The 21128-nt window shown below is 44.2% G+C and overlaps 1 protein-coding gene across 2 annotated transcripts in view; it reads right to left on the bottom strand.

Moving 5' to 3' along the window:
- RNF38 (ring finger protein 38) overlaps window positions 1-21128 on the bottom strand; it is a 142986-nt gene that overhangs the window by 69785 nt on the left and 52073 nt on the right. For both annotated transcript variants that reach the window (XM_062207960.1, XM_062207961.1), the window contains exon 2: window positions 15202-15272. In XM_062207960.1, coding sequence (XP_062063944.1) covers window positions 15202-15272 — 71 coding nt within the window. The remainder of the gene's footprint in view (window positions 1-15201; window positions 15273-21128) is intronic.

Genomic DNA, 21128 nt, shown 5'->3' with positions numbered 1-21128 from the left:
CGCGTGTGGCACTGACATCCCATATGGCAACAGTTCATGTCCTGGCCACTCCTCTTCCAATCCAGCTCTATGCGTACAGCCTGGGAAAGCAGCGAGAGATGACCCAAATGCTTGGCTCCCTGCACCCACATGGGAGACCCAGAGGAAGCTCATGGCTCCTAGTGCTGGATCACCTTAGCTCTGACCATTGCAGCCATTATTTTTTTATTTTTTACTTTTTTTTTTTTTTTAAGATTTATTTATTTATTTGAAAGTCAGAGTTACACAGAAAGAGAGGAGAGGCAGAGAGGTCTTCCATCCACTGGTTCACGCCCCAATTGGCTAAAACGGCCACAGCTGTGCCAATCCGAAGCCAGGAACCAGGAGCTTCTTCCAGGACTCCCACGTGGGTGCAGGGGTCCAAAGACTTGGGCCATCTTGTACTGCTTTCCCAGGCCATAGCAGAGAGCTGGATCAGAAGTGGAGCAGCCAGGACTCCAAACAGTGCCCATACAGGATGCTGGCACTGTAGGCGGTGGCTTTACCCCGCTACACCACAGTGTCGGCTCTCATTGCAGCCATTTGGGGAGTGAACCAGTGGATGGAAGACCTTTCTTTCTGTCTCTCCCTTGCTCTGTCTGTAACAAAACCTCTCAAATTAAAAACAACAACAACAAAGAACAAAGACTTTCTGGTGTAAAGTTTATTTCCTCCCTGTATCCTAGTGACTCAACAGTGCTTGACACATATAAATACTTTCTTTTTACGATTTACTTATTTGAGAGACACAGCAAGAGTATACACATGCCCAAGACAGAGGGAGAGGGGAAGTGGAGGAGGAAAAGAGATAACTTCTCTCCACTGGTCCATTTCAAAAATGCTTATAATACCCTTAGCTGGCGCAGCGGCTCACTTGGCTAATCCTCCGCCTGAGGCACCGGCACCCCAGGTTCTAGTCCTGGTTGGGGTGCCAGTTCTGTCCTGGTTGCTCCTCTTCCAGTCCAGCTCTCTGCTGTGGCCCGGGAAGGCAGTGGAGGATGGCCCAAGTGCTTGGGCCCTGTGCCCACATGGGAGACCAGGAGAAGCACCTGGCTCCTGGCTTTGGATCAGTGGGGTGCGCTGGGGGGGTGAACCAACGGCAAAAAGGAAGACCTTTCTCTCTGTCTCTCTCACTGTCCACTCTGCCTGTCAAAAAAAAAAAAAAAAAAAAAAAAAAGCCTCAGCTGGGCTAGGCCAAAACCAGAAGCCCAGAACTGCATCACGGTGTCCCACTTGAGTCATGATCTGCTGCCTCCCAGGATCATATTAGCAGGAAGCTGGATTGGAAGCAGAGGTGGGACTCAAATTGGTATTCTGATATGACAGACATGGGCATCCCAAGCAGCAGCTTCACCCCTGTGCCACAACACTTGTCCCCTTAATAAATATTCAATGAAGGAATAATTGCATAATTTTTTTTAAATGCCCTAAAGAGGACTGGCACTGTGGCACAGCAGGTTAAAGCCCTGGCCTGAAGCACTAGCCTCCCATATGGGCGACAGTTCTAGTCCCAACTGCTCCTCTTCAGATCCAGCTCTCAGCTGTAGCCTGGGAAAGCAGTAGAAGAAGGCCCAAGTCTTTGGGCTCCTGCACCCATGTGGGAGACATGGAAGAAGCTCCTGAATCCTGGCTTCAGATCAGCACAGCTCCGACCGTTGCAGCCATCTGGGGAGTGAACCAGCGGATGGAAGACCTCTCTGTCTCTACCTCTCTCTGTAACTCTTTCAAATAAATAATATAAATCTTTAAAATGTGATGGAACATTAATGTAATCATTTAACTGGCATTTCATGCTTATTCAGTATATAGATGGGAGTTTCTAAGATGGTCATAAGAATTTCTCACATCCTACATTTTCTTTTAACATTGGGCTGACATCCTTCCCCAGTGGCCCAATTAATGTTCCTCCTGAATTTTGGCAGGCCCGTCACCATGTTACAAGTGATACTTAACAGGGTTGGCATTGTGACACAGGGCTGGCATTGTGGTATAGGGAATTAAGGCATTGCCTGCAACACCAGCATCCCACATGGGCATGTTTGAGATCCAGCTGCTCCACTTCTGATCCAGCTCCCTGCTAATGCTCCTAGGAAAGCAGTGAAAGACAACCTAAGTGCTTTGGGCCCCTGCACCCACATGGGAGACCAGGAAGCAGCTCAGGGCTCCTGGCTTCGTTCTGGCACAGCCCTGACTATTACAGCCATTCTAGGGAGTGAACCAGCAGATGGAAGATATCTATCAGTAACTGCCTTTTCAAATAAATTTTTTAAAAAACTCTTTAAAAAAAAAAAAAGATGCTGTGATACTTTGTGAATTCTGAAGTTAAGCCATGAAAAGTGATCACATAACACCTGCCTGGTCCTCTCGGGACACCAACTCTCGGAACCAATCTGCGATGCTGTGTGGAAGCCCAGGCTGCATATAGGTACTTAATCTGGAGAGCCTGAGCCAACATCAACCATCAGACCCATATGGGAACATGAAAGCCTTTTGAACTACTGGACAAATTCCAACAAGAGCCTCCTAGCACACCCTAGGAGGCAGTGGGTGATGACTCAAATGGTTGGGTCCCTGCCAGGCATGTGGGAGACCTGAACTGAGCTCCTGGCTCCTAGGCATTTGCAGAGTGAATCACCAGATGAGGGATCTATCCCCAACCTTGTCACTCAAATAAACAAAATCAATGAATAATATATATATTTTTTTTTGACAGGCAGAGTGGACAGTGAGAGAGAGACAGAGAGAAAGGTCTTCCTTTTGCCGTTGGTTCACCCTCCAATAGCCACCGCAGTAGGTGCGCTGCGGCCAGCGCACCGCGCTGATCTGATGGCAGGAGCCAGGTGCTTCTCCTGGTCTCCCATGGGGTGCAGGGCCCAAGCACTTGGGCCATCCTCCACTGCACTCCCTGGCCACAGCAGAGAGCTGACCTGGAAAAGGGGCAACCGGGATAGAATCCAGTGCCCCGACCGGGACTAGAACCCGGTGTGCCGGCGCCGCAAGGCGGAGGATTAGCCTAGTGAGCCGCGACGCCAGCCATGAATAAAAATTTTTAAATGCTGTATTAAGAAGAGTTATCTAGGAGCCATCGCAGTGGCGCAGTGGGTTAATGCCCTGGCCTGAAGCACCGGCATCCCATATGGGTGCAGGTTCAAGACCTGGCTGTTCCACTTCCAATCCAGCTCTCTTGTATGGCCTGGGAGAGCAGTGAGGGATGGCATGAATCCTTGGGCCACTGCACCCATGTGGGATACCTGGAAGAAGCTCCTGGCTCCAGATCAGCGCAGCTCCGGCCGTTGCAATTGGCCATTGCCAACTGGGGAGTGAACCACTGGAGAGAAGACCTCTCTCTCTAACGCTTTCGAATAAATGAAGATGAAGATGAAGATGAAGATGAAGATGAAGATGAAGATGGAGAAGGAGAAGGAGAAGAAGGAAGAAGAAGAGTTATCTATTGAAACCTGAAGAGGTTACTTATTCCTATGTATCTATTATTCTGTTACAGTAGATACATGAATTTTATATCTCTAGGGCGATTTTTTTGTGTTTTTTTTTTTTTAGTACAAAAGAGCAATATAACAAAAGAAGTCTAACTGATTTTTCATATAATAATGAAATTAAATCCATATTTGAAGACCACATATAAAAATTAGATCATCTACCAAAGAGTCAGGAATGGCCAATAAGCATATGAAAAGATGCTAATGGCTAACTGCAATTAGAAAAATGCAATAAGACAATGAGATGCCACTTCATACTCAACAACTGGCTATAATTTAAAATGCAACCTAAACGTGTGGGCAAGTATGTGGAGGAATTGAAATATAAATGGGAATATAAAATCATAAAGCCACTTTGGAAAACAGTGTGTCAGTTCCTCAAAATTTCAACAAAAATATATCATGTGACCAAATAAACAAAAAATTTCATGTAAACATTCGCAACAGCATTGTTTATAATAACCAACCCAGAAGTCCATCAGTTAGTGAACAGATAAACAAGATGTGTTATATCCATAAAAGAATATTACTGGCCCATGAAACAAAATAAAGTACTGATTCATGCTACAACATGAACCTTGAAATGATTGTGCTACACAAGAGAAGCCAGACACCAAAAGCTACAAACTGTATGGTTCTATTTACATGAAATGTATGACACAGACAAATCTATATTAGAAAGATCAGTGGTTGACAGCAACTATGGGGAAGGAATAAATCAAAAGTGACTGCTACCGGGTATAGATTTTGGCAGGGGAGGGGATGATAAAATGTTCTAAAATTACATGGTGAAGATATTAGCACAATTTTTAAACATACTAAAACCCATTAAATATACTTTAAATGAATGAATCTTCCATGGTATATGAATTATATCTAAGTAAAACTATTAGAAGACTTAAAGCATGTTTTCTGATGTTATAAGAAACTTGAAATTAGCTTGCTAAGTATTCTATTCAAATTCTCTGCTCCATTTTTTTTTCCTGCTGTGAGGGACACACCCACAGGTGACCACCAATGAGTCAGGCCCTTGTGCAATCCCCTCTCAGTGAATGTAGGTGAAATCCGTGACTTGCTTCTAACCAGAATAATGTGACAAAGATAATATGCTATGACTCTTTCCAATTGGGTTCATTACATAAGACTCCATCTCAGCAGATCGGAGAACTTCTATTGGTCTAGAAGAAGCACAGCCAAGAGGTGAACTGCCTACGGAAAGGATCATCCATACGGCAGGAACCACGGGTAGCCTGTAATGTGTGGTTCACTGGAAGCCAGTAAGAAGCTGAGGTCCTTTGTCTTACAGACATAAGGAAATTCTGTCACAAATTGAATGAGCTCAGAGGAAGCAGATTCTTCCCTAGACCAGACTGCAGATAAGAATATGACCCTCCTGTCTCTCACTGTCCACTCTGCCTGTAAAAAAAAAAAAAAAAAAGAATACGACCCCGCCGACACCTTGACTGTAGCCTTGTGAGACCATGAGCAGAGGACCCAACTCAGCCATGTCCACATTCCTGATCCATGGAAACTGTGAGACAACAAATGTGTTGCAAACAGCTACATTTGCGAAAATTTGTTACACAGCAACACAAAACTATTACACCGATAGTCAACACAATAACTTCTTCTTTTCTTTCTTTCTTCTTTTTTTTTTTTAATTTTTTTTTTTTTTTTTTTTTAAATTTTTGACAGGCAGAGTGGACAGTGAGAGAGAGAGAGACAGAGAGAAAGGTCTTCCTTTGCCGTTGGTTCACCCTCCAATGGCTGCCGCGGTAGCGCGCTGCGGCCGGCGCACCGCGCTGTTCCGATGGCAGGAGCCAGGTGCTTCTCCTGGTCTCCCATGGGGTGCAGAGCCCAAACACTTGGGCCATCCTCCACTGCACTCCCTGGCCACAACAGAGAGCTGGCCTGGAAGAGGGGCAACCGGGACAGGATCGGTGCCCCGACCGGGACTAGAACCCGGTGTGCCGGCGCCGCAAGGCGGAGGATTAGCCTGTTAAGCTAACTTCTTAAATGGTATTCCTACTTCCACAACAGCTACCTAACTCTACAGCAGTGACTTTGTCCAAATCTTGTACTTCTAACGACTTTTCAAATAAACATATGGGGCATGATGCTACTGACTGTTCTCTATTCACTGTGCAATATGCCTTTTGACTCTTCTGTCCAGATTAATTAACTTACGCTTTGAATTCTATTAACAATGCCACTCCTGACTGCGTTCTGTTTGGGAGTACTTTTTTTTTTTTTTAAAGATTTATTTTATTTATTTGAAAGAGTTACAGAGAGAGGTAGAGACAGAGAGACAGGTCTTCCATCCACTGGTTCACTCCCCAGATAGCCACAACGGCTGGAGCTGCACTGATCTGAAGCCAGGAGCTTCTTCCAGGTCTCCCACACAGGTGCAGGGGCCCAAGGACTTGGGCCATCTTCTACTGCTTTCCCAGGCCATAGCAGAGAGCTGGATCAGAAGAGGAGCAGCCAGGACTAGAACCAGCACCCTTATAGGAGGCCGGTGCTTCAGGCCAAGGCTTTTACCTGCTGTGCCATAGTGCCAGGCCCGGGAGTACTTTTTGGTACTATCTTTACTTATCTTTTATTTTCACTTCTCTGTGTCACTTTAAGTATGACTCATATATAGTTTATAGCTAAAAATTCTGTTTTAACTCAGTTTACCATTTGAAAGGCAAATCTGACATACTCACATCTACTAGGACTAATTAAGTTTGCCCCATTATTTTGTTTATCCTTACTTATTTTCTAAAGGTTTCTAAAACTTTAATTGAATTTTTCAGTAAAATATTAAGTTTTCTATTCCTCCTCATTTTTCCTATTTCGATTTAAAACTATAGTTGTGTTCTACTAGCAGTGAACTTTATTTTTTTAAAAAAGATTTATTTAAATATTTGAAAGTCAGAGTTACATAGAGAGAGAGAGAGGAGAGGCACAGAGAGAGAGTGAGAGATCTTCCACCCGGTGGTTCACTCCCCAATTGGCCGCAATGGCCAGAGCCGCGCAGATCCAAAGCCAGGAGCCAGGAGCTTCTTCCAAGTCTCCCATGCATGTGCAGGGGCCCAAGGACTTGGGCCATCTTCTACTGCTTTCCCAGGCGATAGCAGAAAGCTGGATCGGAAGAGCAGCCAGGACTTGAACCAGCGCCCACCTGGGATACCGGCACTTCAGGCCAGGGCATTAACCCACTGTGCCACAGCAGCAGCCCCTGAACTTTATTTTTTAATTATTCAAGGTATTTCTCTAAAAATATCAAGAATGAAATAATGGGGCCCGTGCTGCAGCATAGCAGGTAAAGCCACTGCCTGCAGTACTGGCATCCTATACAGGCGCCAATTTGAGTCCCAGCTGCTCCACTTCCCATCCAGCTCTCTGCTATGGCCTGGGAAAGCAATAGAAGATTGCCCAAATCCTTGGGCCCCTGTACCCATGTGGAAGACCAGGAAGAAGGTACTGGCTCCTGGCTTCAGGACAGCGTGGCTCTGGCTGTTGCGGCTAACTGGGGAGTGAACCAGCAGATGGAAGACCTCTCTCTCTCTCTCTGCCTCTCCTCTCTCTGTGTAACTCTTTCAAATAAATAAATAAATCTTTAAAAAAAATAATAAAACAATCCTATGGATGAGCCCTTTTTAAACGGATAAACTGTTCCACTTTTAAAAATCTAGTTTTTAAGCTGGAGGCTCTCTCTCTACTAAGGTACAATTAAGGGACCGCAAGTGTTCCTAAAGAACTGCTTGTAACAATTTTCTGTGTGTTTAACTTTTTGTTGCTCCCTTGTTCTGTTTGCCAGTACTCTTTTGGGCATTAAAGGCCTCAGAGTCTGATTATACAATCAGAAGTTTATTATTTCCAGGATAGGTATTGTGGCACATCTATGGTGGGTAAGCCACGGCTTGGGATGACTGCCAAGTCCTACCTCTGCTTCTGATCCAGCTTCCTGCTAATGCACACTCTGAGAGGCAGTAGTGATGGTGCAAGTACTTGTGTCCCCGCCACCCAAGTGGGAGACCCAGATGGAGTTCCTGGCTCCTGGCTTTGGCTTGGAGCAGTACGGATATGGGGCGCATATGGGGAGTAAACCAGCAGATGGAAGATCTTTCTCGATTTCCCTCTATCTCTGTCACTCTGCCTTTCAAATAAATAAACTTAAAAATAAGGATATTATTGTCTTAATTTAGAAGCAGAGTGGTAGACCTGGAATGAACTTTACATACTATTTAATCTAAGAATAACAAACAGGGTTTCTCATATATCAACCAATCAACTTCCTTAAAAGACCTGAGGCTGCCAGTTAGCAGGAAAGAACCTAATCAATTAGTGATAGCTGCCAGAGGGGTTGAGAGAAAGAGAAGTCCCTGGCTACACATCTATTATCCTTGTTCTGGCCCAACAGTCACCATTAACCTCCTCCGTTTCCAAAAAGACCTCTGGAAGCTCCTTCCACATGGTCTCAAAATATTACATTCATCACACGTCTACCTCAGCAGGTAGATGAGTAACAGCTTCATTTTTTTCAAGATTTATTTATTTGAAAGGCAGAGTTAAAGAAAGAGGGAGAGACAAAGAGACACAAACAGGGGGAGAGAGAGAGAGAGAGAATCTCTCATCAGCTGGTTCATTCCCCAAATGGGTGCATCGGCAAGGGCTGGGCCGGGCCAGGCCAAAGCCAGGAGCCTGGAACTCTATCAGGTCTCCCACGTGAGTGCGGGGGCCCAAGGACTTGAGCCATCTTCCACTGCTTTCCCACGCTCATTAGCAGGCAGTTAGATTGGAAATGAAACAGCCAGGAATAAAATCAGTGTCCATATGGAATGCTGGCATTGCAAGCAGTTAAGTCACTGGACCACAACAAAGGCCCCAATCAACAGCTTTCAAAATCAAGAGTGATACAAGGCGGGCGCCGTGGCTTAACAGGCTAATCCTCCGCCTTACGGCGCCGGCACATGGGGTTCTAGTCCCGGTCAGGGCACCAGATTCTGTCCCGGTTGCCCCTCTTCCAGGCCAGCTCTCTGCTGTGGCCTGGAAGGGCAGTAGAGGATGGCCCAAGTCCTTGGGCCCTGCACCCCATGGGAGACCAGGAGAAGCACCTGGCTCCTGCCTTCGGATCAGCGCGGTGCGCTAGCCACAGCAGCCATTGGAGGGTGAACCAACGGCAAAAAGGAAGACCTTTCTCTCTCTCTCTCACTGTCCACTCTGCCTGTCAAAAAAAAAAAAAAAAAAAAAAGAGTAATACAGCCTAAAAGGTAAAAATTCAAACATGCCCCCCACCATGCACTCAAAATACATTAAAAATGAAAAGCTGATGATACCAGGTTAGCTAAAATGGGATATATGAATCTAAGTTCTATTAACTAAGTCATTAGTTCATTTTTTTCATAAAGTTCTTGATTTTTGCATTCTAATATAAAATGTAAGCACTGATAATAGTCGTATTTATTAAATACCAGCCATGAGCCAGGCCCACTCATGAAACTTTATATAAACCTAAGAGCAGACAATGGCTTCTGACTGCAGGAGTTCAAATCTGAGCATAACTGCAAGTATGTAACCTCAGGCAAATTATTTAATTAAGCTATCAAATTTTCTCATTTTTTTAAGATTTATTTATTTATTTTGAAGGTCAGAGTTAGAGAGAGGGAGAGACAGAGATCTTCCATTCATTGGTTCACTCTCCAGATGGCTGCCAACAGCCAAGGCTGAGCCAAGCTGAAGCCAGGAGCTTTATCCAGGTATCCCATGTGGGTAAAGGGGCCAAAGCACTCAAGCTATCCTCCACTGCCTTTTTTTTTTTTTTTAAAGATTTTATTTATTTATTTGACAGGTAGAGTTATAGACAGTAAGAGAGACAGAAAGGTCTTCCTTCCATTGGTTCCCTCTCCAAATGTCCGCAACGGCCGGAGCTGTGCCGATCAGAAGCCAGGAGCCAGGTGCTTCTTCCTGGTCTCCCATTGTGGGTGCAGGGGCCCAAGCACTTTGGGCCATCCTCCACTGCCCTATCAGGCCACAGCAGAGAGCTGAACTGGAAGAGGAGCAACCAGTGCCCATATGGGATGCAGGCGATGCAGGCGCCGCAGGCGGAGGACTGACCTAGTGCACCATGGCACCAGCCCCTATCCTCCACTGCTTTCCCAGCAGCATTAGCAGGAAGCTGGTTGGGAATTGCAGCAGGTGGGACCCAACTGGTACCCATATGGGATGCCTACATTACAGGCAGCAGTTTAACCTGCTGGTTCCTTCCTCCTCTTTCCAAATGTAAACAATTATAGTACCACTTCATAATTAAGTGGATTGAGGATTTAATACAAAATGCTTAGGAAAAGTGAGTAGAACACAGAGAACAACTCAATAAAACAGGATAGGAAATGGCTATTCTTCCTGTTTTACAGATGAAGAAAATGAGGTATAGAGTAGCTGCCTCAAGTCATAAAATTTAGTTTAAGTGGTAAAACTGGGATTAGAACTTGGGTCTCTACCTCCAAATCACACACACTGTGCTGCTACCTGAGGACCCTTCAAGATAGTGAAGCATCTGACTGAGGTATCTTCCCTACTGTGTTTCAGCATGCTCTCACATCTACAGAACTTCAGGATTTAGAGTCAAATGGGTTTTCTGAGTATATGTGTTTTGTACGTAACTCATTCATAAAACAGTTTGCAAAGATGGAAAATACTTCATAAAACAAGATGACTTAAAAAATCTTAATATTAAAATTCCAATTATTTCTAGGGAGAGAAATTAAAGGGAGTATTGCATTTCTTTGTACGATCATTATGTAAACTTTTAAAAAGCTGAAGTTAAAAGGATGAGGACTGAAGGAAGTAGACAGTCACTTTTCTAAAGCAGAAAAAAAATTAGTAAATTTGTCTCTGGTCCTGAAGTCAGTCCGTCCTCATGGGATCACCTGCACACAAACTGGATTGATGTCTTCTTCCACGGCGAACAGGAACAAGCTCAGCATAAGGAAGTTTTGTTCAGACAAGACTTCTACTCTAAATCGCAGCTCATACACAAGCAATTTAGAAACAATGCTCCCATTTTCAAAATGGTCAACCTTCCTGGCACTTCACTAAGCCCCTCTTGAAAAGTATACCTTTGGAGCAACAAATTATACACCTCCCCTAAGGGAATCATCTCTTTTTATCAAACTGCTCAACATTTTATCTCATTGTTAGGTCAGACCCAGTCTGCTTTGTCATGCTTGTTCTCACTATGACAATGTAACTTTTCAATCCCAAACTCACATTAGCTGAGTTAGGTTAATTTCAGTACCCAGGAGAAACACAATGCTATCAATCACATTTTTTTGTACTAGAGTGTTTCTACATGATCCTCACATTTGAACTGTGTAATACAGCAATGCACAATCTAGGGGTTCTTATTAAGAAACACAGAATTCTGAGCATGAAGTAGGGCAGGGTGCCATAGAAGAGGAGCCTGGAGGAACAGAGTCATGAACTGGAGTGGAAGCCAAAAGAACAAGGGCAAGAAAAAACCACCAGGCAAAGACTGCCTGTTGCCTGAGTCAGCTTCACTGTGACTCTACAGGGACCTCTCTGCTTGCAAACATGTTTCTCTGAGCACGTCATAGCTGACCGGGTGAAACTAAAGCAGCAATGGTGGAGTGGGCATTTGGCCTAGCAGTTAAAAATACTGCATCTCGTATCAGACTGCCCAGGTTCAATATCTGGCTGTGACTCCTGCATCCAGCTCCCGTACACCCTGAGAGGCAGCAGTGATAGCTTAAGCAGCTGGGGTCCTGCCTCCCACCTGGGAGAACTGGACTTAATTTCCAGCTTTGGCCTGGTCCAGCACAGGCCTCTGTGGGCATCTGAGTAGTGAATCAGCAGGTGGAGATCTCTGTCTCTCCAGTTCTATCTGTCCCTCTCTCAAACACACACACTTTAAAAAAAAAAAAAAAGTATCATTTTCTTGAGTTAGTGGAATACAGACTCAAGGAGGTAGGCAATCTAGATCTGATTTCCAGTTCTACTGCTTACCGTGTGCTCTCAGGCAAATTATATAGCGTATGTCTCAGATTCCTCATCTACAAAATCGGAATGAAACCATACATATTTCAAAGGGATGAAGTGACTACCCTGTTCTGCAAGGCAACCTTCTCCTAATATCCTACAGTACTTTCCTCCTGCATTACTCTTCATAACACAAGTGACAATTTCACAATAGCTTTAAATTATTTATTGTCTCACTTTCTCCCTACTCGCAGCAAGCATGCTGCAGAAGAATGAAGATGTCCTTTTGTTCAGAGCACTGTCCTCAACACCTAGAACAGCACTGGTATATGCTGGGTACTCAAATAAATAAATAAGTGTTCCCAAACCGAAAATGGTGGAGAATGGTCCTGTGAACAAATACAAAAGTATTGCTGAAGAGCTTGTGTTAACTGCTGTCTGCAGCATAAATTAACCATTTGAGAGTCTGCAACTAACAGGATTTAGTAGTAAACCTCAGAGCTGGAGACAACCCCTCCAGCCAAAGTGTATTAACAGACAGAAACTGAAGCTCAAGAAAGGTCAAGAAACAAGGGATGTGGAAGCCTACATTGTGACACAGTGAGCTAAGCTACCGCATTCAATGCCAGCATCCCATATTGGAGTATTGATTCAAGTCCCAGCTTGAATTGCTCCATTTCCAATTGCTCCATTTCCAATCCACCTCCCTGCAATGAGCCAGGGAAAAGTGGGGGAGGATAACCCTAGGATGTGGGCCCCTACCACTCATGTGAGAGACCAGGATGGAGTTCCCGCTTCCTGGCTTCAGACTGGACCACCCTCAGCCTTTGGGACCACTTGGAGAGCAAACCAGTGAATGGAAGATCAATCAATCAACCTCTCTCTCTCTACCTTTCTAATTAATAATTTTTTTATAATTTTTTTTTTTTTTAATTTTTGACAGGCAGAGTGGACAGTGAGAGAGAGACAGAGAGAAAGGTCTTCCTTTTGCCGTTGGTTCACCCTCCAATGGCCGCCGCGGTAGCGTGCTGCGGCCGGCGCACCGCGCTGATCCGAAGGCAGGACCCAGGTGCTTCTCCTGGTCTCCCATGGGGTGCAGGGCCCAAGCACTTGGGCCATCCTCCACTGCACTCCCTGGCCACAGCAGAGAGCTGGCCTGGAAGAGGGGCAACCGGGACAGGATCGGTGCCCTGACCAGGACTAGAACCTGGTGTGCCGGCGCCGCAAGGCGGAGGATTAGCCTGTTGAGCCACGGCGCCGGCATTATAAATTGTTTTTGAAAGAAAGAAAGGATCTGCCAACACCTCCATGACTATGAAGTAAGGGTCCAACAGACTGGCTCACCACCTCTTCCTTGCCTGACAGTTCCACCCTAGTTATACAGGATTAATGTTTAAAAACTATTAAGGAAATCCATCTTTTGTTTCCGAATCTGAGAAACAACGCCCGCCTGAAAGGTAAGTGAAGATAACAAACAAATCATCAACTGTTCTTTGACAACGTGCTTGGAACAGCTAAACAAACATCTTACAGGACTTGCACTGGGGATGGAAGATCTGCTCTATCTCCAGTACTGTATAGTGACCACTTAGAAAATTTTTCCCACTCTGGTCACAGCTTCCAAGTTGTTGTTTTTTTTTTAAAGCTGGATTAGATGTGTTCTACAATCCCTTAAACCCCAGGCAGTAGGGGAACTGCCCGAAGCTTCATTTTTGTTTTTGCAAAAGCAGTAATAATTTGTTAGACAAGGAAATAAGTCAGAAGTTGCTGCAAGCACAGAAACATAGAAACTGTTTTTTTTTTTTTTTTTTTTTTTTTGGACAGGCAGAGTGGACAGTGAGAGAGAGAGAGACAGAGAGAAAGGTCTTCCTTTGCCGTTGGTTCACCCTCCAATGGCCACCAAGGCCGGTGCACCGCGCTGATCCGAAGGCAGGAGCCAGGTGCTTCTCCTGGTCTCCCATGCAGGTGCAGGGCCCAAGCACTTGGGCCATCCTCCACTGCACTCCCTGGCCACAGCAGAGAGCTGGCCTGGAAGAGGGGCAACCGGGACAGAATCCGGCGCCCCAACCAGGACTAGAACCCGGTGTGCCGGCGCCATAGTCGAGAGATCCTAATCTATTCTCTCCATTTCCCTCTGGGAAACAATTGCAGGTAGGCAGGAAAGAAAGTACAATTTATGAGTTTGTTGATCTACTGAAGTTTAATTTTACTTAAACTTTTCTTCCTCCCTTCCCTCATGTATTTCTGGAAAAATCTCATCTCTCAAAAGCAAAAAAGCAGTCACAGAAAGATTGAAAAATTAGGAAAAAAAATCATTGAAAGGGAAATGGGAAGTACCTGGCAGGGGTGGACAGAACTCTTATCTCCACTCACGACCTCTAGAGACAGCACAGAGGACAGCTTGGCTCTGACACCATCAATGAACAGAGAAGCATATTATACACAGTGGAGCAAAGACAATTTAACCCAATTTCCACATTATCACAATCATGGAGCACAATCAACTGTAAAATTACTGACCTCAGGTGATTTTTTTGCCTTCTTCCTCCATTATATTTTCAAATGCTGATTCCTAAAATCTGTAGCACACTAAATTTTGTGGATTCAACTATACATTCTAGAAGATTCTTTCAGCTGAAAGACGACAAAAGCAAAACCCATTCCTCTGGATGACTGTAATAATAAAAGAGCCTCTGGAATGCTAAGAGCATACCACTTTTTCTGTGAACAGTGAAATAAGTCTGGGCAAAGCTTACAAATACAGACTCAACAGACAGAACAGAAAAAGCATTTGGAAAATCCCAGTGATCAATCAACTCCTTAATTTAGCTCCAACAGGATGAGGGAGGACAATCTTGATCAAAAAAAGAAAAAATAATCACTTTTCATGGGCTGCCTTGGAAACTACCAAGCTAGTGGGACATTTCTGCATACAAGACACAAGACATGGGAGAAAAGCCACTAGAAATTGATGGTGGTGGAGAAGGCTAAATGTAAACCCATCTAGATCAGCAACCAGATCAAACACCAGCCCACAGAAATATCTACTAAGAGCTGGGCCATCAGAGTTGCTGATGAATATTGGAAAGCCTCTAAAGATTACATTCCTTTAAAGATGAAAAAAGCAGAAACAAAACAACAATAAAAACCACCAATAATTTGCACATGATTAAAAAACAAAACAAAACAAAAAACCCAGGCCCAACTTGGACTTAAGCATGATTCAGGCAGGTTCCCTTCCAAACCCTCAGCATTTAATTTGGACAGGGAAAAAAAGCTAAAAGATTTTTAACGACAAAATGTAAGAAAACATAATTTAATATAATTAATCAACTCCAAAATGAACCAGACTGCAACATCCAAGGTATTTTCAAGTGGAAACAAACCTGAGTTGTGAGGACAGCTATCAGTTCTGGGGCACAAGTTCATATTAAGAAAATCCATCCCATCTGTGCAAGAGCAGCAGCACAGTAACAGAGAAATGAAGAGCTGGTTGTGAGTCTAGCCCACCTGCTGCTGAGGTATTATTATCCTCAAGTATTCTGGAGTAGTCAATAGTATAACACACACCAGCAAGGACCTCTACAACTCAACTCTGACCTCCAACTCTCCCAGCCCTAAATCCAGAGTTAGGCAAGTGAATCCAGCAACATAGGGTAGCATGCATTTACACCATAGCAGACATCAACTCGGACCTCACCTTGTCACTGTCATCATGACAAATGTGGTCGTGATGGATGGACTGGCACTGAAAAGAAGCACCAACGCTACCTAAAAGAAAAAGGGAGGAAAAGTTAAGATACAGTCATTTTTTACATTTAAAATGTTAAATTTTAATTCAAAGAATTTTTATATCCATCATCCCACCTAGTCAGGGTAGAGATTATTATTCATGTATTTTAACACAGAAAAACAAAACACAGGCTGACTCACACAAAGTAGGAGTCAGTGAAGTGGCAGGTTTGAAACTATAATCCTGTTACTCAAATCACACTTCCTACTATACTGAGTGGTCTGGTTTCAAAGTAAGGCCACCTAAGCACACATGCAGACTTCAGTAAGACAAACTCCGGTTTATGAAGAAAATGATTATTTTTTTTATAGCCCCACACATACTTGAATAAAATCGGCACTATATATTCTCAGTGTATAAAAACACAAACAGGGGCCACCTGTGATACTGGTATCACATATGGCTGCCAGTTTCAAGTCTCAGTTGCTCCACTTCCAATCCAGCTCCCTGATAATGGCCTAGGAAAAACAGAGGAGGATGGCTCAAGCACATGGGCTCCTGCTACCTACATGGAGACTTGATGGAAGATCCTGGTTGCTGGCTTGGAGATTTGGCTCAGCCCTGGCCATTGTGGCCACCTGGGGAGTGAACCAGCAGATAGATCTCTCTCTCCCTTCTCTTGTTGTAACTCTGCATTTCAAATGAATAAATAAATCTTAAAACACACACACACACACACACACACAATTGGGGCTGGCACTGTGGTGCAATGAGCTACAGCCTGTGATACCACCATCCGAAACCAGAGAAAAGCTGCTCCACTTTCAGTCCAACTCCCTGCTATTGTGCCTGGGAAGGCAGTGGAAGATGGCCCTAGTACTTGGGCTCTTGTCAACCTGGCACTATGGCTCAGCCTAGCCCAGTCCCTTCCATTGCAGCCACATGGGAGTGAATCAATTAATGGAAGACCTCTGTATCTCTCCCTCTCCTTATGCCTTTCAAATAAATAAAAATCCTTTTAAAACGCACAATCTAGGGGTTGGCATTGTAACACAGAGGATTAAGCAGCTGACTGCACCACCAGAAAACCGTATGGGCGCCAGTCCCGGCAGCTCCACTTCCATCCCAGCTCCCTGCTAATGTGACTGGGAAAGCAGCAGAAGATGGTCCAATTCCCTGAGCCCCTACACCCACATGGGAGACCTGGATGAAGCTCCTGGCTTTGGCCTGGCCCAGCCCTGGCTGTTGCAGCCATCTGGGGAGTGAACCAACAGATATAAGATTGCTCTCTTTCTCTAATTCCGCCTTTCAAATAAAATAAACCTTAAAAAAAAAAAAAGCACAATCTATGATTATGTAAGATTTTAAATCTCATTATTTTAAAGGTACACATTATTCATACACTCAACTATTTCTTAATTTGAAGAACTTCTTCCCAAAAACTCCTTTATGATAATAATGACAGCCCCAACTAACAGGGAAACAAACTACTACTCAGTAAATTATCAAAACTGAGTATCCATTTTAAAAAAAGATTTTGGTTCCTATCTTGTATCATATACAAAATGATGACTCAAAGACCTATGTATATAAAAAATGAACCAATTCAAGGGTGTGGCACAGCAGGTTACAGCCCCAGCCTATAGCATGGGAATGCCATATGGGCGCATGTTCACATCCCAGCTGCACCACTTCTGATCCAACTCCCTGTTAACGGGCCTAGGAAAGCAGCAGAGGATCGCCCAAGTCCTTGGACCCCTGCACCCACGTGGGAGACGTGGAAGAAGCTCCTGGCTTTGGATTGGCTCAGCTCCAGACATTGCAGCCATTTGGGGAGTGAACCAGCAGGATGGAAAACCTCTTTCCCTCCCTCCCTCTCTCTGTCTCCCTCTGTAACTCTATTAAAATAAATCACTTTAAAAAATGAACCAATTCTAGAGGAAAACAGGAATTTTTTCTAAATATTAATCATGGAAAAAGTAAAATTTGAAAGAAGCAACACAAGTGACTGTGGACCAATAGTTGTTAACAAAACCCCTTCTCCTTATTTATGAGAATTTGACTTTCACTTAACACCTGTTAACTTGATTAAGGGAGCTGCCAAGGATGTTAGCAACAATGTTTATAATAGAAATTACTCTAGTAGTGAAACATCTCTGGACTGGATTAGAATAAATATCTAGTAGGAAGCCATATTTCCGAGCTTCTCTGCTGAGTGAGGCATGTAATTAGGCATGACCCTGCAGAGGATCCTGGAAACCATGCTTATGAAGTTCTTGCAAGTTTTCTTCTTCTGTGGGAACTGGGCAGCTCTGCACCCACGCACTGTGGAAGTCACCTCTGAACCCGAGCTTTCAGAAGAGCACTTTGGTGAGTACCAACACTACATGGACTCTTTCTTACTGACAAGTTGTAGTTTCTGCCCCGTATCATTTGTCAGTAGAGTGGTATTCAAGTGAGACCAACAAGTGTGGTTTTTTATCCATCTGAATATATGAATGTTTAGTTGAATTGAAGAAGACATTCTGGGGCTGGCAGAAGGTTAAGTGTGCAGTGCTGGCATCCCATATGGGCACCGGTTTGTGTCCCAGCTGTTCCACTTCTGATTCAGCTCCCTGCTAATGCACCTGGGAAAGCAGCAGAAGTCCAAGTACTTGATCTCCCACGTGGGAGATCCAGGAGAAGCTCCTGGCTCCTGGTTTTGGCCTGGCCCAGCTCCAGCCGATATGGCCATTTGGGGAGTGAACCAGTGGATGAAAGATCTGTCTCTTCCTCTCCTTCTCTCCCCTGCCTTCGCTCTGCTTTTCCAATAGTTTACTTTAAAAATAAGTAGAACTACTAGTCAAACAATACCATATACCTTGTGCGGTTGTCTGAATGCAGCCTGTTGAAATCCTTGCTTAGTATATACTAAGTTGATCTTCAGTATATGAAGGTAATTGAAAATGAAACTCGATAAAGGGCGGGATGGGAGAGGGAGAGGGGAGGGCCACGGGAGGGAGGGAGGTTGAGGTGGGGAGCCAACAATATTTTTGTTGCTGTGGCTGTTTGTTCTCACTTTGTAAATTCACATTTATGAAATAAAAATAAGTAGAAATATATTCAAAGAACTCTTAAAGCTCAACTAGAAAACACATAATTTAAAAATGGGCCCCATGGGACTGGCACTGTGACACAGTGGGTTAAAGCCTGCAGCGCCAGCATCCCATATGGGTTCAACTCCTAGCTGCTCCTCTTTAGATACAGCTCTCTGCTATGGCTTGAGAAGGCAGTGGAAGATGGCCCAACTCCTTGGGCCCCTGCACCTGTGTGGGAGACCTAGAGGAAGCTCCTGGCTCCTGGCTTCGGATTAACTCAGCTCTGGCCTATATGGTCACTTGAAGAGTGAACCAACAGAATGGAGGATCTCTCTCTCTCTCTCTCTCTCTCTCTCTCTCTCTCTCTCTCTCTGGCTCTACCTCTCTAACTCTTTCAAATAAATAAAATAAATCTTAAAAAAAAAAAAAAAAAAGGCCCCTTAGGGAAGGCCCTTTGCTGGAAAACAACGCAGAAATACATTTAGAAGTAAACAAGGGCACAAGAGCTCCAAGTTCCCTCTCCAGTCGTCCCTACCCCATAAGAGAAAGGATGTAGCCAGATAGTTCAAACTGAACTCCTAAAATACAGGTTTTCCTGTTTTCCTGTAGCTTTGCATAAGCTAATCAGTGAAAATAGTATATAGCGGGGCCGGCGCTGTGGAACAGCGGGTTAAGCCCTGGCCTGAAGCGCCGGAATCCCATATGGGTGCTGGTTCTAGTCCCGGCTGCTCCTCTTCCAACCCAGCTCTCTGCTATGGCCTGGTAAAGCAATTGAAGATGGCTCAAGTCCTTGGGCCCCTGCACCCACATAGGAGACCCGGAAGAAGCTCCTGGCTTCTAGCTTCAGATTGGTGCAGCTCCAGCTGTTGTGGCCATCTGGCGAGTGAACCAGTTGATGGAAGACCTCTCTCTCTGTCTTTTCCTCTCTGTAACTCTTTCAAATAAATAAATCTTTTTAAAAAATAGTAGAATATAGCAGAAAAAAGGAAATCTATACTAGAATATGGTATAATTTTTGAGACTTCATAGAATCTAGCAGAGAACTAATTGTACTACCTTAAATGACAGTGTTTACCATGAGTTTTCTTCTTCCAAATATATTTACAAAGTTATTATTCCTACCCAAAACCATGCTCTGGTACTGTAGTACCAAATACAAATTCCCTGCTTGAATTCTTCTCTCCTGTGGAGGAATGTGGCTTGGGCAGTGCCAAGGGCCAAAGCAGCGTGCTTCCCCGGAGTCAGGGGCTTATTCTTCCCCTTTGGTGACCCTTCCGTGATCTGCTCAAACCAGGACTACAGTTCTCACTCTAGATAAGGGGTTCTTAACCTGGGCACAAGAATTTACATGGTGATAAAATGTTATCTTTATTTTCAATAACTTGAAACCAAAATGTAATTATTTACTTTTATGAAATTTGAAACAAATCACATTAGTATTAACAGTATCTGTGACTTAGTTACTGATAAAAAAATGACACACACTTTCATATAATACAGTTGATACAGGTATTCTGAACTATCATTTATACTTACCACTATTTTGAATTTCTAATAGCTATCAGTTAAGCCTACTGTTGGATGTGTTATTTAACACATTCATGAAGCAAATATATTAAGTTTTCAATACTTTGATAATTATATTCCAAAATAATTGGCTTCCTTTGTAATGTCAGGTATCTTTTGTCTTATTCAACTGAAAATATTCACCTAGAGAGGGTTCTCTAGGCTTCACGTGCCTGCCAAACAGTCCAAGAGACAGACAGACACACACATAAAATGTTAAAACACCTATATTTGCCAGCAGAAGATGATGGAGCCAGAGGAACAAACTAGATAAGAAGCATTGTAAGGAAACAGACATGCAACATCCTGGGAGAATAAAAAAGGTATAAAATCCATACAAGAGGGGTGGGCCCTGTGGCATAGGTTAAGCCTCTGCCTGCAACGCTAGCATTCCATATGGGTGTGGGTTCAAGTCCTGGCTGCTCCACTTCAATGTAGCTCCTTGCTAATATTCCTGGGAAGGCAGCAGCAGATGACCCCTGCACCGTGTGGGGGACCTGGAAGGAGCTCCTGGCTCCTGGCTTCAGATTGGCCCAGCTCCAGTTGTTGAAGCCATTTGGGGAGTGAACCAGTGAATGGAAGACATCTCTCTCTCTCTCTCTCTCTTTCTTCTCTCCCCTACCTCTCTCTGTAACTCTGCCTCTCAAATACACACATAAAAAAAATCCATGCAGAACAGTAGTGGGGCTTAAAATCAGTGTAGGCAGCCAAAGATTGGAACTGGGATCACAAAAAAGTTGAAGCTGACATAGCCATCAGGAAGTAGAGAAGTTTCAGTGTAACTATCAGCTAGTATTTCAGATCCTCAGGGGCAAGGAACACACACAAACTGCCCTGTTCACAAAACGAGTGTTTTGTTTTGTTTTGTTTTGTTTTGTTTTAATGCTTACTTTCACCTACTTGAAAGGCAGAGAATGAGAGCAAGAGCAAGTTTGCTTCTGCTGGTTCTCCCAAATGTCTGCAAAAGCCAGGGCTGGGCCAGGACAAAGCCAGGAGCCTGACACTCCACCTGAGTCCCCCACAAGAGTGGCAGGACCCAAGCACCTAAGCCATCATCTGACACTTCCCAGGATGCACTAGCAAGAAGCTGCATAGGAAGTAGACGAGCCAGGGCTTTAACCAGGCACCATAACATGGAATGCAGGATCCCAAGTAGCAGTTGAATCCCCTGTACCACAATGTTCACTCCTGGTGGTCACTTTTTAATTCTCATTCTTGATCTACTGGTAACAGTTAATCCAGCTGACCTCA

The sequence above is a fragment of the Lepus europaeus genome, chromosome 12 (genome assembly GCF_033115175.1).
Source record: "Lepus europaeus isolate LE1 chromosome 12, mLepTim1.pri, whole genome shotgun sequence".
Lineage (NCBI taxonomy): Eukaryota > Metazoa > Chordata > Mammalia > Lagomorpha > Leporidae > Lepus > Lepus europaeus.
This window is presented reverse-complemented; position numbering and strand designations above follow the sequence as displayed.